General features: G+C 45.6%; 1 protein-coding gene across 1 annotated transcript; it reads right to left on the bottom strand.

Annotated features, from left to right (window-relative positions):
* Positions 1-15,711: 15,711 nt before the first annotated feature.
* Positions 15,712-17,619, bottom strand: LOC125512964 (cinnamoyl-CoA reductase 1-like). The gene is made up of 5 exons (XM_048678020.2): positions 17,284-17,619; positions 17,040-17,194; positions 16,766-16,948; positions 16,332-16,684; positions 15,712-16,241 (listed from the first exon to the last, which is right to left on the bottom strand). The coding sequence occupies exons 1-5, from the start codon at positions 17,444-17,446 to the stop codon at positions 16,058-16,060; spliced, it is 1,038 nt and encodes a 345-aa protein (XP_048533977.2). The 5' UTR covers positions 17,447-17,619; the 3' UTR covers positions 15,712-16,057.
* Between the last annotated feature and the right edge of the window lie 3,065 nt (positions 17,620-20,684).

Below are 20,684 nucleotides of genomic sequence, written 5' to 3'. Positions count from 1 at the left end.
TGCACATAGGTGGCTTGCGGGCGACTGTCTCTCCAACTTTAGTTGAACCAAGTATGGCTACGCCCGGTCCTTGCGAAGGTTAAAACAGAGTCTATTTGACAAACTATCGTTGTGGTTTTGATGCGTAGGTGAGATTGATTCTTACTTAAGCCCGTAGCAGCCACGTAAAACTTGCAACAACAAAGTAGAGGACGTCTAACTTGTTTTTGCAGGGCATGTTGTGATGTGATATGGTCAAGACATGATGCTGAATTTTATTGTATGAGATGATCATGTTTTGTAACCGAGTTATCGGCAACTGGCAGGAGCCTTATGGTTGTCGTTTTATTGTATGCAATGAAATCACGATGTAATGCTTTACTAAGCGGTAGTGATAGTCGTGGAAGCATAAGCTTGGCGAGACGACAACGATGCTACGATGGAGATCAAGGTGTCACGCCGGTGACGATGGTGGTCACGACGGTGCTTCGGAGATGGAGATCACAAGCACAAGATGATGATGGCCATATCATATCACTTATATTGATTGCATGTGATGTTTATCCTTTTATGCATCTTATCTTGCTTTGATTGATGGTAGCATTATAAGATGATCTCTCACTAAATTATCAAGAAGTGTTCTCCCTGAGTATGCACCGTTGCGAAAGTTTTTCGTGCTGAGACACCACGTGATGATCGGGTGTGATAGGTTCTACGTTCAAATACAACGGGTGGAAAACAGTTACACACGCGGAATACTCAGGTTATACTTGACGAGCCAAGCATATACAGATATGGCCTCGGAACACGGAGACCGAAAGTTCGAGCGTGAATCATATAGTAGATATGATCAACATAACGATGTTCACTATTGAAAACTACTCCATCTCACGTGATGATCGGTTATGGTTTAGTTGATTTGGATCACGTAATCACTTAGAGGATTAGAGGGATGTCTATCTAAGTGGGAGTTCCTTAATTAACTAGATTAAACTGAACTTAAATTTATCATGAAACTTAGTACCTGATTAGTATCTTGCTTGTTTATGTTTGATTGTAGATAGATGTCTCGTGCTGTTGTTCCGTTGAATTTTAATGCGTTCCTTGAGAAAGATAAGTTGAAAGATGATGGTAGCAATTACACGGACTGGGTCCGTAACTTGAGGATTATCCTCATTGCTGCACAGAAGAATTACGTCCTGGAAGCACCGCTGGGTGCCAGGCCTGCTGCAGGAGCAACGCCGGATGTTATGAACGTCTGGCAGAGCAAAGCTGATGACTACTCGATAGTTCAGTGTGCCATGCTTTACGGCTTAGAATCGGGACTTCAACGACGTTTTGAACGTCATGGAGCATATGAGATGTTCCAGGAGTTGAAGTTAATATTTCAAGCAAATGCCCGAATTGAGAGATATGAAGTCTCCAATAAGTTCTATAGCTGCAAGATGGAGGAGAACAGTTCTGTCAGTGAGCATATACTCAAAATGTCTGGGTATAATAATCACTTGATTCAATTGGGAGTTAATCTTCCAGCTGATAGCGTCATTGACAGAATTCTTCAATCACTGCCACCAAGCTACAAGAGCTTCGTGATGAACTATAATATGCAAGGGATGAACAAGACTATTCCCGAGCTCTTCGCGATGCTGAAAGCTGCGGAGGTAGAAATCAAGAAGGAGCATCAAGTGTTGATGGTCAACAAGACCACTAGTTTCAAGAAAAAAGGCAAAGGGAAGAAGAAGGGGAACTTCAAAAAGAACGGCAAGCAAGTTGCTACTCAAGAGAAGAAACCCAAGCCTGCACCTAAGCCTGAAACTGAGTGCTTCTATTGCAAGCAGACTGGTCATTGGAAGTGGAACTGCCCCAAGTATTTGGCGGATAAGAAGGATGGCAAGGTGAACAAAGGTATATGTGATATACATGTTATTGATGTGTACCTTACTAATGCTCGCAGTAGCACCTGGGTATTTGATACTGGTTCTGTTGCTAATATTTGCAACTCGAAACAGGGACTACGGATCAAGCGAAGATTGGTTAAGGACGAGGTGACGATGCGCGTGGGAAACGGTTCCAAAGTCGATGTGATCGCAGTCGGCACGCTACCTCTACATCTACCTTCGGGATTAGTATTAGACCTAAATAATTGTTATTTGGTGCCAGCGTTAAGCATGAACATTATATCTGGATCTTGTTTGATGCGAGACGGTTATTCATTTAAATCAGAGAATAATGGTTGTTCTATTTATATGAGTAATATCTTTTAGGGTCATGCACCCTTGAAGAGTGGTCTATTCTTGTTGAATCTCGATAGTAGTAACATACATATTCATAATGTTGAAGCCAAAAGATGCAGAGTTGATAATGATAGTGCAACTTATTTGTGGCATTGCCGTTTAGGTCATATCGGTGTAAAGCGCATGAAGAAACTCCATACTGATGGACTTTTGGAACCACTTGATTATGAATCACTTGGTACTTGCGAACCGTGCCTCATAGGCAAGATGACCAAAACGCCGTTCTCCGGTACTATGGAGAGAGCAACAGATTTGTTGGAAATCATACATACAGATGTATGTGGTCCGATGAATATTGAGGCTCGTGGCGGATATCGTTATTTTCTTACCTTCACAGATGATTTAAGCAGATATGGGTATATCTACTTAATGAAATATAAATCTGAAACATTTGAAAAGTTCAAAGAATTTCAGAGTGAAGTTGAAAATCATCGTAACAAGAAAATAAAGTTTCTACGATCTGATCGTGGAGGAGAATATTTGAGTTACGAGTTTGGTGTACATTTGAAAAATTGTGGAATAGTTTCGCAACTCACGCCACCCAGAACACCTCAGCGTAATGGTGTGTCCGAACATCGTAATCATACTTTACTGGATATGGTGCGATCTATGATGTCTCTTACTGATTTACCGCTATCGTTTTGGGGATACGCTCTAGAGACGGCCGCATTCACGTTAAATAGGGCACCATCAAAATCCGTTGAGACGACGCCTTATGAACTGTGGTTTGGCAAGAAACCAAAGTTGTCGTTTCTGAAAGTTTGGGACTGCGATGCTTATGTGAAAAAGCTTCAACCTGATAAGCTCGAACCCAAATCGGAGAAATGTGTCTTCATAGGATATCCAAAGGAAACTATTGGATACACCTTCTATCACAGATCCGAAGGCAAGACTTTTGTTGCTAAATTCGGAAACTTTCTGGAGAAGGAGTTTCTCTCGAAAGAAGTGAGTGGGAGGAAAGTAGAACTTGACGAGGTAACTATACCTGCTCCCTTATTGGAAAGTAGTGCATCACAGAAAACTGTTTCTATGACACCTACACCAGTTAGTGAGGAAGCTAATGAGGATGATCATGAAACTTCATAACAAGATACTACTGAACCTCGTAGATCAACCAAAGTAAGATCCGCACCAGAGTGGTACGGTAATCCCGTTCTGGAAGTCATGCTACTAGATCATGATGAACCTACGAACTATGAAGAAGCGATGGTGAGCCCAGATTCCGCAAAGTGGCTTGAAGCCATGAAATCTGAGATGGGATCCATGTATGAGAACAAAGTATGGACTTTGGTTGACTTGCCCGTTGATCGGCAAGCAATTGAGAATAAATGGATCTTCAAGAAGAAGACTGACGCTGACGATAATGTTACTATCTACAAAGCTCGACTTGTCGCGAAAGGTTTTCGGCAAGTTCAAGGGATTGACTACGATGAGACCTTTTCACTCGTAGCGATGCTTAAGTCTGTCCGAATCATGTTAGCAATTGCCGCATTTTATGATTATGAAATTTGGCAGATGGATGTCAAAACTGCATTCCTGAATGGATTTCTGGAAGAAGAGTTGTATATGATGCAACCAGAAGGTTTTGTCGATCAAAAGGGAGCTAACAAAGTGTGCAAGCTCTAGCGATCCATTTATGGACTGGTGCAAGCCTCTCGGAGTTGGAATAAACGTTTCGATAGTGTGATCAAAGCATTTGGTTTTATACAGACTTTTGGAGAAGCCTGTATTTACAAGAAAGTGAGTGGGAGCTCTGTAGCATTTCTGATATTATATGTGGATGACATATTGTTAATTGGAAATGATATAGAATTTCTGGATAGCATAAAGTGATACTCTAATAAGAGTTTTTCAATGAAAGACCTCGGTGAAGCTGCTTACATATTAGGCATTAAGATCTATAGAGATAGATCAAGACACTTGATTGGACTTTCACAAACAACATACCTTAACAAAATTTTGAAAAAGTTCAAAATGGATCAAGCAAAGAAAGGATTCCCTGTGTTACAAGGTGTGAAATTGAGTAAGACTCAATGCCCGACCACTGCAGAAGATAGAGAGAATATGAAAGATGTTCCCTATGCATCAGCAATAGGATCTATCATGTATGCAATGCTGTGTACTAGACCTGATGTGTGCCTTGCTATAAGTCTAGCAGGGAGGTACCAAAGTAATCCAGGAGTGGATCACTGGACAGCGGTCAAGAACATCCTGAAATACCTGAAAAGGACTAAGGATATGCTTCTCGTATATGGAGGTGACAAAGAGCTCGTTACGTTGATGCAAGCTTTGACACTGATCCGGACGATTCTAAATCGCAAACCGGATACGTGTTTACATTAAACGGTGGAGCTGTCAGTTGGTGCAGTTCTAAACAAAGCGTCGTAGCGGGATCTACATGTGAAGCGGAGTACATAGCTGCTTCGGAAGCAGCAAACGAAGGAGTCTGGATGAAGGAGTTCATATCCGATCTAGGTGTCATACCTAGTGCATCGGGTCCAATGAAAATCTTTTGTGACAATACTGGTGCAATTGCCTTGGCAAAGGAATCCAGATTTCACAAGAGAACCAAGCACATCAAGAGACGCTTCAATTCCATCCGGGATCTAGTCCAGGTGGGAGACATAGAGATTTGCAAGATACATACGGATCTGAATGTTGCAGACCCATTGACTAAGCCTCTTCCACGAGCAAAACATGATCAGCACCAAGACTCCATGGGTGTTAGAATCATTACCGTGTAATCTAGATTATTGACTCTAGTGCAAGTGGGAGACTGAAGGAAATATGCCCTAGAGGCAATAATAAAGTTATTATTTATTTCCTTATAATCATGATAAATGTTTATTATTCATGCTAGAATTGTATTAACCGGAAACATAATACATGTGTGAATACATAGACAAACAAAGTGTCACTAGTATGCCTCTACTGGACTAGCTCGTTAATTAAAGATGGTTATGTTTCCTAACCATGAACAATGAGTTGTTATTTGATTAACGAGGTCACATCATTAGTTGAATGATCTGATTGACATGACCCATTCCATTAGCTTAGCACCCGATCGTTTAGTATGTTGCTATTGCTTTCTTCATGACTTATACATGTTCCTATAACTATGAGATTATGCAACTCCCGTTTGCCGGAGGAACACTTTGGGTGCTACCAAACGTCACAACGTAACTGGGTGATTATAAAGGAGCATTACAGGTGTCTCCAAAGGTAGATGTTGGGTTGACGTATTTCGAGATTAGGATTTGTCACTCCGATTGTCGGGGAGGTATCTCTGGGCCCTCTCGGTAATGCACATCACTTAAAGCCTTGCAAGCATTGCAACTAAATGAGTTAGTTGCGGGATGATGTATTACAGAACGAGTAAAGAGACTTGCCGATAACGAGATTGAACTAGGTATTGGAATACCGATGATCGAATCTCGAGCAAGTAACATACCGATGACAAAGGAAACAACGTATGTTGTTATGCGGTCTGACCGATAAAGATCTTCATAGAATATGTAGGAGCCAATATGGGCATCCAGGTCCCGCTGTTGGTTATTGACCGGAGACGTGTCTCGGTCATGTCTACATTGTTCTCGAACCCGTAGGGTCCGCACGCTTAAGGTTACGATGACAGTTATATTATGAGTTTATGCATTTTGATGTACCGAAGGTTGTTGGAGTCCCGGATGTGATCACGAACATGACGAGGAGTCTCGAAATGGTCGAGACGTAAAGATTGATATATTGGAAGCCTATGTTTGGACATCGGAAGTGTTCCGGGTGAAATCGGGATTTTACCGGAGTACCGGGAGGTTACCGGAACCCCCCGGGAGCTATATGGGCCATAGTGGGCCTTAGTGGAAAAGAGAAGGGGCTGCCCTAGATGGGCTGCGCGCCCCCTCCCTCCCCTAGTCCTATTAGGACTAGGAGAGGTGGCCGGCCCCCCCCTCTCTTTTCCCCCTCCGCGAATCCTATTCCAACTAGGATTGGGGGGGGGGGAATCCTACTCCCAGAGGGAGTAGGACTCTCCTGGCGCGCCTCCTATGGCCGGCCAGCCTCCCCCCTCTAGTCCTTTATATACGGAGTCAGGGGCACCCCAGAAACACACAAGTTGATCCATGTGATCTATTCCTTAGCCGTGTGCGGTGCCCCCTGCCACCATAGTCCTCGATAATACTGTAGCGAAGTTTAGGCGAAGCCCTGCTGCTGTAGTGCATCAAGATCGTCACCACGCCGTCGTGCTGACGGAACTCTTCCCCGTCACTTTGCTGGATCGGAGTCCGGGGATCGTCATCGAGCTGTACGTGTGCTCGAACTCGGAGGTGCCGTAGTTTCGGTGCTTGATCGGTTGGATCGTGAAGACGTACGACTACTTCCTCTACGTTGTGTCAGCGCTTCCGCAGTTGGTCTGCGTTGGGTACGTAGACAACACTCTCCCCTCTCGTTGCTATGCATCACATGATCTTGCGTGTGCGTAGGAAATTTTTTGAAATTACTACGAAACCCCAACATTTGCTGCACTGTCATGTAAAAGAATTTGCACTGATGCTAATCATAGTTCTATGGAACTGAATCAACATGGTATGTAATCCTTCTCGACATGAGTTACAAGTTCTTTATTTATTATCCTGTTAATTTAGTACTAAATAATTTTGACGTGAAGCTCTGCCTTTGTAAGCAGCCATGAAGGGCCGATCAGAAGCGAGGTCCTTGCTGCTCGTGTCTCCTTGCTGGTGGCAACCGGACCTTCAGCTTGCCAGCGACAGGCAGGAATCCGGTCAGTGGCCGCCAAATAAGTACAGATTACGGAAGAGACCTAAGTCCGACCAACGCCCAGCTCCCAGTTACACGCTGCAATTCCCACATCCACCTCAAATGGGATAAGCGCTCCAGGCGAGGCGTCCCTGGCTAGGAGCAGGTCTGGATCCCATGGGTCCACCTCTCCCCGTTCGTTGGATCTTTGCCCCCCCAGCCGTGGCCACTCCTTAGGTTTGCTGGCTGATGTCACACCCGTTCCAAGGCAGGTTTTTCCCGGGGGAAGCTCCTGGGGTGTGTCCTACGAGGTATATATATGATTTCATGCCCTCTTTGTGCTCGACCTTTGTGTGCTTGTTCATGCAATCTTAGTTGACTCACGCGATAGATCATTTATGTTGTGTGTTTAGGTAGAAGTTTCTTGCTCTGTTCCTTTTGTTTGGGATGATCCAGATGAGATAGTGCATCAGTTGCTCACAGGAAGAAACCACCACAATGAGAATCCTCTTCTAATCTGGCAAGTACTATTCCTACTTGACTGACGAACATCGTGTCTGTAGTATCTCTCATTGTGCACTGTTGGTTATGTTGTATTACTTCTACGGCTTTTTTTTCATATTTTAACAATGGATTTTTGTGTTAGGAGCTGAGATTCACTAGCTTTCATATTCTGCTTTAGTTTTTGAATACTGAAAGTGCATACCCAATCTTAATAAAGACTGGAATCGAATTGTCTCATGAATGACTGATATTGATTTTTTTTAACACAACATTTTCTTGTGATGACACAACTTTAGTTAGTAGGTTTCGCAAAGGTCACCAAGTATCAGTTATCTACCATTTAAATCTCGAGTAGTGCCGACACGAGGCACGAGCTGTGGGCGTGGGCAGCAGGTAGACTGCCCCTTATGCTGAATTTAATTACAGTTGAAAATTATGCAATCATGAATGCCATTATGATTTGATGAATTTAACTACAGTTGCAGCTCTTTTATCATCTGAACAATTAGTTTGAAAGGTCCTTCAAATTACTGTAGCTGAAACTTTAAAGATTAACCAACTATGTTCTCCTTGATCCTGTAAAAAATATTTTATTCATTTGAAATTATATGCAGTGTTTATGCAAGCCAATACTATGAGATACTAGAAAGCAAACGAGGAAACTGATTACTTCCATTGTGTAAATCATATTTCTGAATGTAACCTACTTATTTCACCATCCTCTTTATTTGGATACACATGGCTCTGTTTTAATAAATCCCCAGTTTATCCTATACGATATGCAGGCCTTCGTTTCTTTTATCGGTAATATTTGTTTGTATGAAATTTTCAGTGTACAACATAGTTTCTTTTAAATGCTATAGGTGTCTTTCCTGTGTCTTGATTGGTGGTCCGCCTTGTTTTGGTTAGGAAAGATTGTAGGTACAGAGTAGCTTCGGAGATATATGTTCTTTTCTTACAGGTTAGTGCAAAGTAGGGAATTCACATTACTCATATATACGAGTAGGTGACAGTAATATCCTGAAGTGCAGAGTTGTTGGGCTAATTTACTAATGAAACTCACTACCATATCCTTGGATGTCTTGATCACCTCAAGGGACATTAGGGAGCTGAACTCAGGAATGTTTATACTAAAGGTGTAGCTAAAGCAACTTCATGTCTAAACACTTGAAACTTTGGCTTCCTTCCTGTGGTCGTATGTATTTCGTTCTTACAGCTTATTTCTTTTTCAGTTTAGCAACAAAGGTTAGATAAAGGCACCCATAGGTAAAGCGAAACCTGAAAGTTTCTTTCGCTCTCCTCCCTACAGATCTATGCTTATTTCCCAATAGATGTAGCTTCTTATATAATTAAAATATTGTATTTTGAGTGTGTTCGTGTTCTAAAATCAATAATGGTGGTATTCTTGGTAGAACTAATGCATTTCATTATGATTTACTATCTCGACTTAAAAAACATTGACTTATTTTACAGTCGCTGTGCACATATTACGCTGCTATACGTTTTGTAGTATTATCCTTTTAAGAACAAGTGCCGGTGCTATATTTTGCTAATCTAAAAGGTGCAGTTTATCATTGCCCTTCAAGTATGGTGCCAGCATATATGTGTTTTAACTTTTTGTCCCTTGTTTTGCTATGTTTAACCTTTCATGCCCAGCTTCTTTGATAAACTAATTGTTCTCTTCAAGGCCACTGACTGCATGACGGAGAGGTTATCAATTGGACAGATTTGTCCTTCATTTTATTACTCGGTGCTGACCTCTTTCTCTATTTTTATCTCATTTGTCCATTACACTTTTTGAAGGATGATAATAATCTGTCAACATTGCAGAATGGCCATGCTTCTCTTTGTATTCATACACAAATTTGAAGCTTATAGCTTGATTTACATCTGAATGACTTCGGCTTTAGTGTTTACTAGAAGAGTTGGGCGCGCTTTGCTGCGTCGTTGATGTAATTGGGTTTTCATACTTTTTTTACTCCATCTATTTCAAAATATAAGGTGTATTACTTTTTTTAACTGTCAAACCTATTTAAATTTGACCGAATTTGTGTGGAAATATATCAATATCTATAATATCAAGTCTGATTTTTAGATTCGTCATGAAATGAATTTACATATTTCATTTATTTAGTACTCCCTTCGTCTCAAAATTCTTGTCTTAAATTTGTCTAGATACAGATGTATCTAATACTAAAATGTGACTTGATACATCCGTATTTAGACAAATCTAAGACAAGAATTTTGGGATGAAGGAAGTATTATGGATGTCGATATTTTTGGCTCTGAACTTGGTCAAAGTTAAAAGAATTTGACTTTTCAATAAACTAATACACCTTATATTTTGAAACAGAGTGATTATTTGATTTGGTTAGTGGTGAAGATGATGGAGTATGTTTTTTCATTCATATATGTGGTGTTTTGATGGGCCTTTGGTGGTGTGATTTTGTGAGAAATTTTCTGTGTCGACGGTTGCATGTATTATATTGGTCCTACAATATCACATGTTGTTGCTTCTTTTTTCTAAGTGATGAGTGTGTGCAGGATTGGTATGGTTTTTCAAGGCGGGTTGCTTTCGATTGATTTGAAAAATTGTTGACCAGTCAAAATCATGAACGAAATTCAATATTGAATTTTTCATTTGAATGAGAGAGCTCCAGAATTAGAGAGCATTTTCAATTAAAAAATTGAGTGAGAGATTGTTGACTCGGTCAAAATCGATGACCTAATTCTAGATTGATGACCTCAATTGAATGAGAGGCCTCCAATCCTAGGGAACTTTGTGATATAGTAGACAGAGTGGTTTCATGAATTGATCAATATCGTCGTTTCAAAATGTTACCCATAGAATTTTCAAGCATAACCACATACTGTTTTACCAGAATTTAGTGTAATGTTATTTTTCTAAAAATCTAACCAATGGAATAATTGTAATATTTTATGTGTGTGTTAAAACACAATCTGTGGACTATAACTACATAGATGGGCAAGTATACATGGTAGAAATAAATAAAAGTAAATTGCTAAGAATACATCATGGAAAACAATTTTAGGCCCACTCTGCTTATGACTGGTAACCACAATTATTTTTAAAGGCATGGACAATTCAAAGTTTCACACTATTTTCTGATTTGAAAATGCTTATAAGGTGCTCGAAAAAACAACCACACTATCATATACCATATTGCATAAAGGTGTGGCGCCGTGTTAAATAGAAGACATGAACCTATGAAAGTCTTGAACTAAGCTTATTGGGTCTGTGACGTATGTTATTTTCCCCCGTTGCAACGCACGAACATTTTATTAGTTGTCTCAAAAAAAAAATCTCTTCAAGTCTGCAAGGTAAACCTTCCCAACCCCAGATCCGAATTAGCCTCCACTTCTCATCTTGCGCCGTGCGACATGGGAAAGAAATCCCGTCGACGTCGTGGTCCATCGCCCGCCGAGGCGTCCTCCTGCCACCACCAGCCGTCCGCCGGCTCTCGCATTCCCTGGGCGATGGTGGACCGAATCGCCCACCGCACCAAAGGGGACGGGGATCGGGTTGTTCGAGACGAGGTTGCCGACGGCACGCTGTGGGAGATCTCACCCACCTGCACCGGCAAGCCCATCGCCGTCTCCCTCCGGGTAGCCGAGCCCCCGGAGGTGTCCCGCCTCTACCTCCACTGGCCGGGCGGACTCAGGCCGGAGATGAGCGACATGAACAGGCCAACCGTCATCCCGGCACACGTACGTCCCCATCGACGCCTGCGGCCTTGGAGCATCTCCAAAAGCCGCACTAAACTAGCGCCGCGCCGCAAATTAGGCCGTTTTAGCGCGCGCGCAACGCGGCGGGTCGCTCCAGCGGACGCGTAAAACGGCGCGCGCGCTATAACGGGTTGGACGCGCGGTTGAAAACACTTACCCGCGCGGCGTATTTCCGGCGCCAGCTATAGCGCGCGGCACACTCGAGCGCCCGCGTCGCACTTTCTCCTCTCCTCGTCCTACGCCCCGCGCGCGCCGGCGCCGGCGCCCTGCCACCCACCCATGGACGCGCACACCGGTGCCCCGCTCACCCCGTTGTACAGCCGCGACCCCTCCCCCCCCCCCCGCCGCCGCCGGAAACCCTAGCGCGGGAAGCGCTGGCGTCGCCACCGCCGGAGCTCCGCCGAGCGTCGGCCTCGCGCGCAGCCTCTTCTTGCCGCTGCGGATGACCACGGCGCCGGGTGGCGTCGCGCCGGCGCCGTCCCGTGCCGCCGCCGCACCGTCGAAGAAGGTCCCCAATGCGGCGCGGACGAAGAAGGGCAAAACATCTGCGAAGAAAAACAAAGCGGCGGACGGCTCCGGCACCACGAAGGCGAGGGGAAAGAAGCTTGCAGGGCGTTCGACGGCCGCGGCAGCTACCGAAGCGTCGGCGAGCTCACTCGTTGAGCCGGCCACCAACGCGCACCACATGTTCAACGAAATGCCCCCAAGGTGAAAAAATTTCCAACTTTTTTCTTCTTCTTATTTTTTCAATGCATCATCATCACATATAGATAGCTTATTTGCATTGTTCAAAAAACTTTGTAGTCTCAACGATGATGCATACATGTCCACTATGGGTGTTGGGTCCAACAATTCGCATTGGTCTCAAACCAATGACATCCATTTCGAAGACCATGCGTTTGAGGTGGACGAGGAGGGTGAGGGAATTGTCGAGGCGCCGAAAGAAAGAGCGGGCAATTACTCAACCAACGATGACAAGTTACTATGCCATACTTATTTGCAAGTGTCGAGGGATCCATTCATTGGAGGTGATCAAAGTAGAGAAGCGTATTGGGGGCGAATGAAAGAACACTTTGATGCTCACAACTTGAGTGGAATTGACCGCTCCGAGAGATCACTTCGGTCCCAATGGTCGACAATCAACTCGGATTGTCAAAAGTGGGCGGCCGTACAAAAGGCAGTTGACAAGATTAACCCAAGTGGCACAAATGAGGATGATCGAGTAAGTGGCATCTCATATATATTCATCATACTTGTTTTTGGTGACCGAAGTGCTAACTTGTTTTGTTTTTCTTGTAGAACAACATTGCACAAAACTTGTTCAAAGAAGACACAAGGACAACCAAGAAGGGGAAGATCAAGAAAGGCAGGGTCTTTACCTTGCCTCATTGCTATGAAGTGTTAAACGATGATGAGAAATGGAAGAAGCGTGACGGTTTGGAGGATTTGCATTTGAGCAACAAACGGAAGCAAGCAATTGAGATGAATGATGATGAGGAGGAGGATGATGCATCAAGTGATGACGGCAAGAGAAGCCCCACACCCAACTCGGTTTCATACTCGAAGCCAAAACGACCGGATGGGTGCAAGAAAGACAAAACCGAAAAGAAGAAGAGGAAAGGAGATGATGAGCTCAAAAATGCTATGGAAGCTATTGTGAAGGCAAGGGTCGAAGCCAATGAGGTGAGGAAAATGGCAAGGAACCAAGATACCGTGGCCGAGGAGAGGAGGTTGGCGGCCGAGGAGAGAAGGGTGGCGGCCGAGGAGAGAAAGGTGGCTTTGAAGGAGAGGAAAGTGAGCAACGAGGAGCGAGCTAAGTTGTTGGAATGGGAGAAGCACTTGTTCTTCTTGGACACATCTAACCTCAATGCGGCGCAAAAAGAGTATGTCAATCTTGCCCAACAAGAAGTCTTGATCCAAAAAAGAGCCTTGGTTCGTGCAATGGGTGGCGGTGGCCTCGGCGCCATGAGTGGCGGTGGCTTCAACGCCATGGGTGGCGGTGGCCTCGGCGCCATGGGAGGCATGGGTGGCTTCGGAGCCATGGGAGGCATGGGTGCACATCCTGCCGCCATGGGAGGCATGAGTTTTGCTTCTCTCATGGGAGGCATGAGTTTTGCTTCTCTCATGGGAGGCATGGGTGCACCTCCGGCCGCCATGGGTGCAATGTCTTTCGATGTGCCTTCTCACACACATTCCCATGAAGATGCCGTTGAAGATCTTGCCAACACCGTCGGAGCTTCACATGATGCGGTGCGTGATGAGGAGAGGGAGGAAGATTCATCTTCGGAGGCGGAAGAGTCGTCTTCGGAAGATGAGGACGAAGACGAAGACGAGGAAGATGAAGATTGATGTGTCTTTCATGTCTTGAACTTTAGTTTGCATTTGAACTTGGTTGGATGAACTTGTGGGCATGATTTTAAACTTGTGGGCATGAACTTTTGTTCATCAACTTGTTTGTGTCAAATTTCACATGTTCATTTTGTCCAAAATATCATATATGCAAAATGCCCGGCGAGTCGCGCGCGTTGTATTTTTGCGCTCTGTTAGCGCGCTGCATTATAGCGCGGCTGCTGGAGCCAGCGCAAGCGGGCGCGCAAAATCAGCCGCAGCGCACGCGGTAAACAGATTTTTTACACGCGACGCTTAGCGCGGCTGTTGGAGATGCTCTTAGCACCATCAGTTACCCCATCGACTATTTCGTCTACACGGCCCCCTCCCGCCCCAACAGGGGTCCACGTCGCTCCGGCGACTACCGGTGCACTTCAAGAGCGGCCGGGTGGACGCTGCTATGATGAATCACTACTGCAAGCCGTACCTGAGTCATCATCAGCGGGCAATGTGGCGTGGAGACATCGGTCTCCTGTGCCGTGGCGACGGTGGGTTCACGGTGGCGAACCTCTCGGTGGGCGTTCAACCGTGGCTCTCTCTCGGTGAGTTCTCAGTGCTGCACCATACCCCTGAGGAGACGGACATGAAATGGGAGGTCAAGCAGCTGCCAACGCCAGTGCCTTGTGACGGTCATGACGGCACCCCGAACCTGGTGATCGGTGGCCGTTCCTGTTCCTGGGAAACTGACATTGTCATCCCCTTTGAATTTGATGGTCGCCATTTGTGCTGGGTCGACCTCTATCTGGGCTTGCTGTTTGTGGACGTCGTCATCAATCATCCACCGCTGCCACGTTATGCCCGGCTACCCGTGGAGCTGGATCAACGTCGTACGTACATTGATTCCGGGACCCCTGACCCAGCCCGCCGCGTGTGCGTCACCGACGCAGGCATTATGCAGCTCATCAGCATTAGCAACGACGCAGGTCGCAGTGTCCTCGCCCGCTCGTGTTCCGCTTTCAACATCACAACCTGGACCTTCAACTTCGAGCCAGCGCAATGGCACAAGGTTGTCACCATCAGATCCGACGAGTTCTGGGCCGCTATTGACACAGATAAGCGTCTTCCACGTCTCCTTCCAGAGTTTCCGACAATGAGCATGGTTGATCCTGATGATGTTTGCTTCACGTTGGAGGATAGCTACCACAATTTCTGGCTGGTAAGCGTCAACATTAAGAACAAGGTCCTGGGGGCTGTCGCGCTCTACATCAACGAGGAGGAAGAAGAGGAAGGACGCGCTTCTGGTGTGTTCTATGGCAACTCCTTCATCGCCAGCCGGATCACCCGGTACATGGATAAGGATGCTATCAAAAGTCTTGAAATGAGCAAGAAATTGCAGCAAGCAAAACAGGAGCGCACCATGGAAAAGATGAGTTGAAGACCATAACAGGCTATCGATGTCTTTTTCTATATCAGGGAATCCTGATTTCTTATTTCATTCCATGCTTTGCTCTGTTATTTCTATCATGATTGTCATAGGCTGTCAACGTTGTATGCTTGTATGACCTTCATACGCGACAGGTATTCTCAATCAGCCAGAGTCCATGAAGAAACGCTGAATGTCCCATTTCAGTAGAGATCAGGCTTGTAAGCAGGGACGAAGCTAAAAAAAATTGATGGATCATGTCTATGGCTGTGGGGTCATCTTCTATAAATAGGTAAATGATCGGTATTAAGTTAGTGAAGAATTTACCACGCATGGATGGCAATTTCGTTTGAATTATCATAGGCTGTTTTGTTTTCGAGAATGCCATGGACTGTCTATATGCTTTGCCTCTATTGTATATCTTGTTATGCAGAGACAAGTTTGAAACTGTGTGACTGTGTCCCCTCAGAAAAAAATAGTTTGAAATTGTATGGGATTGGATCATCTTGATATGTCGACATAAGTTCCCTTCAACGAGAAAACCAAAACGATAAAAAAGAAAAGAAACAACAGTATCTTTGCCAACTATGGTGGCTATTTGCAATTTACTCTCCCTGTGAGAAATGGAATATAGTAGTACTTGTATGAAATCAGACTTGTAAGACTCATTCTTCTCCATCGATCCCAAATGACGTTATTATTTATTTGTAAATTACAACATGACAACTTTTACATGTTACATTCTGCACTTGCAGAAATACGCCATTTACATGATGAATCCCTAAAATCCTGATTTCTTCCTAGGAAAAAGCCTTCTTTTGCTCCTCCTGCTTTGCTCTGTTTATCATTGAACCAGAATGACAGTATCATCATTCATTACATAATAGTAGTATTTACATGCTACACTTTATACTTGTAGAAACACACAATTCCATGTTGAATCTTAGAAAACATGATTTCTTGTTCATCTTCTTCTTTCATTCCTGCTTTGCTCTGTTTGTTTCATCAGGCAGGCTTGTCCCGTGGCCTGTTACAAGTAGGCACGCTTTTGTGTTATGGGAACAACGGGCAGAGGAAGGTGGCCCTTTTTCTGCAAGCATGTCACCGTCTCGTACAAACTTTCCCTCAACGGAGTGAACTCCAACCCCAGCTCCCTCAGCCTCAGGTTTGAGAACTTGTACGGCTTCGCCATGGGCTTGCCGTCGTCTTCGCACCTGCCAGGCCGCGCCAAGGAAATCCGCGATGAGCAAGCAAGCACAACACCCATAATAATGACACAAAGATCGTTTTATAGTCGAACGTACTTGGCAGTTATGTGGTACTGCGAGAAGAGGTCGCCGAGCAGCTGCAGGAAATGTGCGCGGTGTAGCACGGCACCGATGCAGAGGTAGCGGCCACGCGCGTTGGGGTGCTCGTAGACGAGAATGTGTGCACGGGCGACATCGCGGACGTCGGTGTAGGCGGCGACGGCGTTCGGGTAGGTGGGCTTGGCGCCGGTGAGGTAGCGGGCGACATGGCTGCTGCTAAAGTTGAGCGTCTGCTGCAGCATGGGGCCCATGGTCATGGACGGCACCACCACTGCAAGCTCCAGGCCCCTCTTAGCGGCCTCCTCTGTCGCAGTGATCTCCGCCATCATCTTCGCGCAGCAGTAGAGGTTCTGTATTGCACACGGCGATCGATAAATGAGCGCGGTTCACCAGCGAGAAACAACAGATGCGATGGAGCAGAGTATTCTTACGCCTGTGTTCTTGCAGAAGTCGTAGTCGCTCCAGCAGGACTCGTCGAGTACGGCGTCAGGGCCGCGGTTGGGGTTCATGTGCACGGTGCCGTAGGACGACGTGAACACCACACGCCTCACGCCGGCGTCCGCCGCCGCTCTGATCACGTTCTTGGTTCCCTCGACGGCGACTGGCACAAGGTTCTGCAAGTTAGTGACACATTTAGGAAGCAAGTAAGTACACGGACCTTGTTAAAATCGATAGAAGTGAGCAGAGCAGAGGAAGTGAACTCACAGGGTCGTTGGAGACCGGGGAGGCGACATGGAAGACGCCCTGGCAGCCGCGGAAGGCGGCGTGGAGGCCGTCATAGTCGAGGACGTCGGCGCGACACAGGGTGAGCCTCTCCTCGGCGCCCTCCAGCGCGAGCAGATGGGCGTTCTTGCGGTCAGCTGCGGAAACCACTCCACCATCAGATGAGCCCAAAATTCAGCGAGATCGATCATGGACTGGCGCACGGTGTAAGTAAACTGTTGCTTACCGGGATCTCGGGCGGTTCCCCTGACGCGGTAGCCGCGGAGGAGGAGCTCCTTGACGACCCAGGAGCCGATGAAGCCTCCGGCCCCGGTGACGCAGACCAGCTCCTGCTCCGGCCGCCGCTGCTTCATCTCGCCGTTGTCGGTGGCCTTGCCAATCGACGGCATGGTTAATCGGTGTTTGATGACCAGGGTGGTCGATCAATATGTGGATGTTGAAGCAAGATTGCTAGTCGGCTAACTGCACGGGCTGGCTAGTACAGTAGTACCAAACTGCCTTTGCTTGATGCTTGCTGCTGACGATGATCAGTGGGTCGAGCATGTGTGTTCTGTCCGGTTAACGCGCTCCACTATTTATACTGCAAAGCAGTGGCACCGTTGCACAACAGCACGACAAAACTGCGGTGCAATACTACCTGGGCTCGAGTGCGTGCGCGGGAAGTCGATGGGAGGCTCGTCTCCCGGCTGCAGCTCGTTTTGTTTATGGAGTGGTGCAGCCATCCAGCGACTGATTATTCAGCGGCGCGACCGGATGGGTGGGTTTGGGGCTCAGCCGACATTGGAGCACGGCAGATTCCGTTTCCGCGAAGCGAATCCTTCCTCCTGCCACGGGGAGGTCCACGACCTCGCGCGTCATCGTTCCTTCCATGACAAAACCTATGCTTGGTACTATTGAAATGTCCTGGATTTGACTTTCCTCTCTGGTAAAGGTGTCTTTTTAATAGACAATATATCAAGTTTGTGGAGAAATACATTACATCTACTCCTTCCATTTCTAAATATATGTCTTCTAAAATATTTCAATATAAACTACATACGAATGTATATAAACATATTTTAGAGTGTAGATTCACTCATTTTGCTCTGTATGTAGTTCATACTGAAATCTCTAAAATGGACTTATATTGAAATGTCCTGGATTCGACTTTCCCCTCTGGTAAATGTGTTTTTTTAATAGACATATATCAAGTTTGTGGAGTAGAATGTCAAACATATATCATTAGATTCATCATAAGATGTACTTTCATATTTTATGTATTCCGTATTGTAGATATAAATATTCTTTTCTATAAAAATTGGTCACAGTTAGCATAGCTTAACTTTTAAAAAATCTATACACACTACATTAAGGAACGGAAGGAGTATAAGTTTCGCTAAAAGGGGTAATCGTGATAAAGAAAACTGTTAAAGGAGGTAATTAGCGTCAAAAACATCAGAGTAGGGGGTAAAAATTAGAATTTGCTAAAAATGAAATTTTTTGACCAAAAATTAGTAGGGGAAAACCCCTAATATAAGTCATTTTTCTATTAATAATGTAAAAAAATGAATTATGTTGTGATAATTTGAATCTAAGTCTTCGGAATCACTAATTTACCTTCATTATTCTTTATCCAATGGTTGTGGAGATACTTCAGATAAGAATGAATGTCGAGATAGTTATTTCCTTGTGTTTTTTTATGATACCCGAGCGTGCTTTGCAATAGATCTGTTTCCTCATGTTGAATGGCAGTTTTTTCAAAGCCTTGTTCATTTTTTAGGGAAAAACTAACGGTACCATGTGCAAGGGAACGTATCCAGTGAACTCAAAGCATATGGTGTGCCCCCAATATCCATGAATTTCATTTAAATTTTTGAAAGATTACGATATTTTGTGAGGATATAAGTAGAATCTACATTCAAAAAACATATCTCAAAAAGACAAAAAAACAAATCATGGGGTAAATAGTTGAAGTGTGAACTGGATGGCCCTTTTTTCATCATAAATCATTTTTGTTGGTGTACTTTGTTTCACCTCGACGCAACCCATATGCTTTCTTCTTTTCCTGTTCATATCCTTATCCCTTCATGGGAAGTGTGTGCCTCTCTCTCTCTCTCTCTCTCATGTCTCGCTTGCCGCTCCATTAACTCGGGGCTCTCCTCCCATAGCCCGACCAGGGCAGATGCTGGTTTTTGGCTCCCTCTCTCGTCATCTCCTCAATGCACATGTAGTTGCAATAGGGGCACTGAGTGGGTAGTGTTGCAAGACGAAGATGTTTCGAAGTCGAGAGATCCTGCGTCAAGGGAAGTTGCGATGGTAGCGACCATGCCGTTGCAATAGGGGCACTGAGAGGGTAATGCTGCAAAACGAAGATGTTTCGAAGTCGAGAGATGCTGCTTCAAGGGATGTTGCGATGGTGGCGACCATGTGTTGCGACCGTGGTGGCTGGTTGCACGACCATAGTGAATCGGGGTGCTGCGATGGCTGTGACCGCCCGCTGCGAGCATGACCGTCATGTGCTGGAACCGGCTGTCGGCGATGCTATTTGCGTGAGTACGTGATTTTGGAACCGGTCGTCGGTGATACTGCGATGACCCTCGTGCCGGAGTTGGTTGACGGTGATGTTGCTCTTAGAAGTGCGCGATGCTGGAATCGGTCGGCGGCGATGATGTGTGCTCGCTAGCGGGGCATGCCATGAGTGTGGCGTCGGGTTGCTGCAAGCCCGCTGGCAAGCGGCGAGCACGACACCAGGTTGATGCATCCGGCCGAGGACTCTCATGTCGCGGGTGACTCACAATGTTGCGAGCTATCGACGAGAAGGAAACACCACCGGCGATGCTGCAATTCGCCGACGACCGACGACGATGACCGATGGGAGGGTCACAAAGTGTCAGCAACAACAACGTTAAGCAGGGACGCATACGACAGCCCAAAGCTAAGAGTGCGCTTTCGGCCGGTGTCTATTTTTTGTATAGAAGAAGAGGTTGCGAGGCGAAGGAACGACAACACGATCCAAGTGTTCAAAAAACAAAAGACAACATGATCCAACGATCACTGGTGTGCTAATCCTATGACCCACGAGGGACCGATCGTAGGATGGGATCGGTCAGTTGACCCATAGCCGTACCCTTTCAAATCTGGATTTAATTTTTTTTGTAGCACAATGGTTTCTAAAATATTATTTTTAGCATTGAAAAAATGGCTGATTTGAAATCGGCTGCTGGGTACCGTCCGATGCTGCCCGGTGCACCTACGCGTGGTGGACTTGAGCTACGCCCGCAGGAAAAAGATTGGCAGGAACGAGCTGCCGACAGAGAGACACGGGCCGGGGTGACAGCCCACCGGAGCTACCCCACGCGGGAGGAGCAGCACGAGTTGCTTCTTTGCTTCTCCGCTGACGCGAGCAAGAGGCCGTCAAAAGCACGTTCTGGAATCTCAAACATGGGGCAGTACCATCACGATACCAGCCGCTTCCCGAGCATATATATGCTGGCTGCTGGAGGTCAGGCAGTCAACTCGACTCGTGAATATGCTGCGTATTGGCCTGACTGTTTTGATCAACAGAGGAGGATAATATTTAATATTGTCTTCTCATTATTTTGAGAAAAACGAACGAGGTCCGAAGAAGCTTTCGGGTTCCCTCTTTTT

The sequence above is a fragment of the Triticum urartu genome, chromosome 6A, assembly GCF_056163025.1.
Source record: "Triticum urartu cultivar PI428250 chromosome 6A, HENAU_Tu73, whole genome shotgun sequence".
In the NCBI taxonomy this organism is placed as follows: Eukaryota; Viridiplantae; Streptophyta; class Magnoliopsida; order Poales; family Poaceae; genus Triticum; species Triticum urartu.
Note: the sequence above shows the minus strand (reverse complement) of the source record. Positions and strands in the feature narration are given on the sequence as shown.